General features: G+C 48.7%; 1 protein-coding gene across 1 annotated transcript; it reads right to left on the reverse strand.

The window, feature by feature from the left end:
- Positions 1–986: 986 nt before the first annotated feature.
- Positions 987–1,934, reverse strand: LOC115643065 (olfactory receptor 52M1-like). The gene has a single exon (XM_030546878.1). It carries the CDS (start codon positions 1,932–1,934, stop codon positions 987–989), a length of 948 nt encoding a protein of 315 aa, XP_030402738.1.
- Between the last annotated feature and the right edge of the window lie 587 nt (positions 1,935–2,521).

A 2,521-nucleotide genomic window follows, 5' to 3' on the forward strand; every position in this document is an offset into this window, starting at 1 on the left:
CTGCTGAGCTCTGCTGCTGAGCTCTGCATGATCACCAGTGCTGATCAGCTCGCCACGCTGGCCAAACAAGAAATGAAATTCAAAAGTTCGCGGGCCTTTTCCTGTCTGCCTGGCCAGTGCATCTGAGTTGAGAGCGCTGTCCAGAGCGGTCACAATGGAGCAGTCTGGGATAGCTCCCGGAGGCCTATACCATTGAATTGCATCCACACTACCCCAAATTCGACCCGACATGGCCGATTTCAGCACTAATCCCCTTGTCAGAGGTGGAGTAAAGAAATCGATTTAAAGAGCCTTTCAGTCGATAAAAAAGGGCTTTGTCATGTGGAAGGGTCCTGGCTTAAATCGAGGTAACAATGCTAAATTCAAACTAAAATCGTAGTGTAGACCAGGCCCCAGCTGACTACATTGCAGCCCTGCTCCCAACCCTCAGATGATTTTATATAGTTTCCTGGCTTCCCTCTCTGCTCCAGACTGCCCTACGAGCCCCAGCGCTGTGTCCTCACTGCCGGTTCCTTGCCAGGCTGCAGCAGATCCTGTCCCAGCCCCAAAGCAGAGGGAGTGGGTGGAAGGCAGAGATGATCCAGCAAGTGGATGGGTTTGGAGAGGAGGGGAGCAAGTAAGAGGTGGGATTTTGGGGGAAGACGTTGACAATGGAGCGGGGCCTTGGGAGAATAGGTGGGATGGGGAAAGGGGCCTTGTGGAAAGAGGTGGGTCAGTGGTCAGGGCCTTGGGGAATAGACAGCACTGGGCATGGGGCCTCAGATATCCAGTTAAAAGCAATTAGAAAGGTGGTATCCTATGGGAGAATGCTTGTACACAAAGTGATTCCTGAATTTGTCACTCAGACACAGCACAGAAAAGCCAGGAAAGGATTTAATGTCACTTTGACTGTCCAGTAAGTGATTGCGGGAAGGGGGCCCAGCACCATGTCACCAGCCAGCTCTGCACACACTTCGGTCTGAAAGTCAGAGCACCAGGAGAAAAAGTTAGGCCCCTTTATGAGTAAAGAACCAGAGAAGCCTGCCCCGGATCTGTTTGGTCCTCACCCCATAGATGATGGGGTGCAGCATGGGGGGCAGCAAGAAGTACACATTAACAATAAGAACATGGAAATGCAGGGGCACATTTTGGGCAAATCTGTTCATGAGGGAGATGATGAGAGCTGGGATGTAAAAGGCTAAAATGATAAAGAGGTGGGAGCCGCAGGTTTCAAAAGTCTTGAGCCGGGCGTCCTTTGTGGGGAGGCTGAAGATGGCCCTGAGGATCTGGATATAGGACACAATGATAAAAATCCCATCCATACTAATCACACCGAATTGCACAAAGAGGCCGTAGTAACTACTAACACGGGTGTCAGCGCAGGCCAGGTTCACCACAGCTATGTGTGCGCAGTATGGCTGGGGGATGATGATGGTTCTGCAATAAGGCCATTGTCTTGCCAGTAAGGGATAGGGAAATACAACAATGCAACCACGCAGCACCACGGCCAGGCCAATCTTGGCCACCCGGGGATTCGTCAGGGTCATGGAATGTCTCAGGGGATTACAGATGGCCACGTAGCGATCCAAAGCCATGGCCAGGAGGATCCCAGACTCCATCACATAGGAGCAGTGAAAGAAGTACATCTGAGTGAGGCAGGCACTGAAACTGATCTCCTTGTAATTGAAACAGAAGATTGCCAGTATTTTGGGCAGGATGGACGTATAAAAAACCAGGTCGGTGATAGCTAGCATGCAGAGGAAATAGTACATGGGTTTATGGAGGCTCTGCTCCATCTTCACAATGAACAGGATGGAAAAGTTCCCCAAGATGGCTATAATGTACATAGTGCAGAAGGGGATGGAGATCCAGACATAGGATGTCTCCAGGCCAGGAATGCCCAGCAGGATGAAGGTGGAGGGTTTGGTGATGTAGGTTGTGTTGGAACTTGACATGGAGTAGAAGAGAAGGTGTCCAACTCTGAGGCAGAACAGTGTCTCCTGTATGTACCGTACGTTCCCCTGACTTACTGTGTGTGCCGAGGGTCTAGGGTGTTGGTCGCAGTATAAATACCTGAATGGAGAGACAATGTAAATCTGAGACACTATATCCTCTACTGGAGGCTGGTTTCATGGAGGGAGTAGATTTTCACTCTGATAAATGACATTTTCATTATTCAGAGAAATGAATTATGAAGAACTGACCCTACTAATTCCAATTCCATATTTTATGGTGCTCCCTGCTCAATAAATCCTGCACGTCATGGGGTGGGAAACCTTACTAGGCTCCAGTAGAAATCACGAGTGTGAATACTGATTATCCACCATTGTTCCTTAGGCTTTTCCTACACTGACATGTTGTATTTATTTATTGATTTATTGTAAATAATCCGCTTTTGCCAAAGATACAGGGGCAGTGTACACACTGCAAAGCCACTTTCAACGACAGACTCCTCAGCGTCAGTGACATCATATAACCATCTTGACAAGACTTTTCCATAAACTTTTTCTGGCAAAGTGCCAGTGTAGACACTGGTGCTTGT

The sequence above is a fragment of the Gopherus evgoodei genome, unplaced genomic scaffold (assembly GCF_007399415.2).
Source record: "Gopherus evgoodei ecotype Sinaloan lineage unplaced genomic scaffold, rGopEvg1_v1.p scaffold_50_arrow_ctg1, whole genome shotgun sequence".
NCBI lineage: Eukaryota > Metazoa > Chordata > Testudines > Testudinidae > Gopherus > Gopherus evgoodei.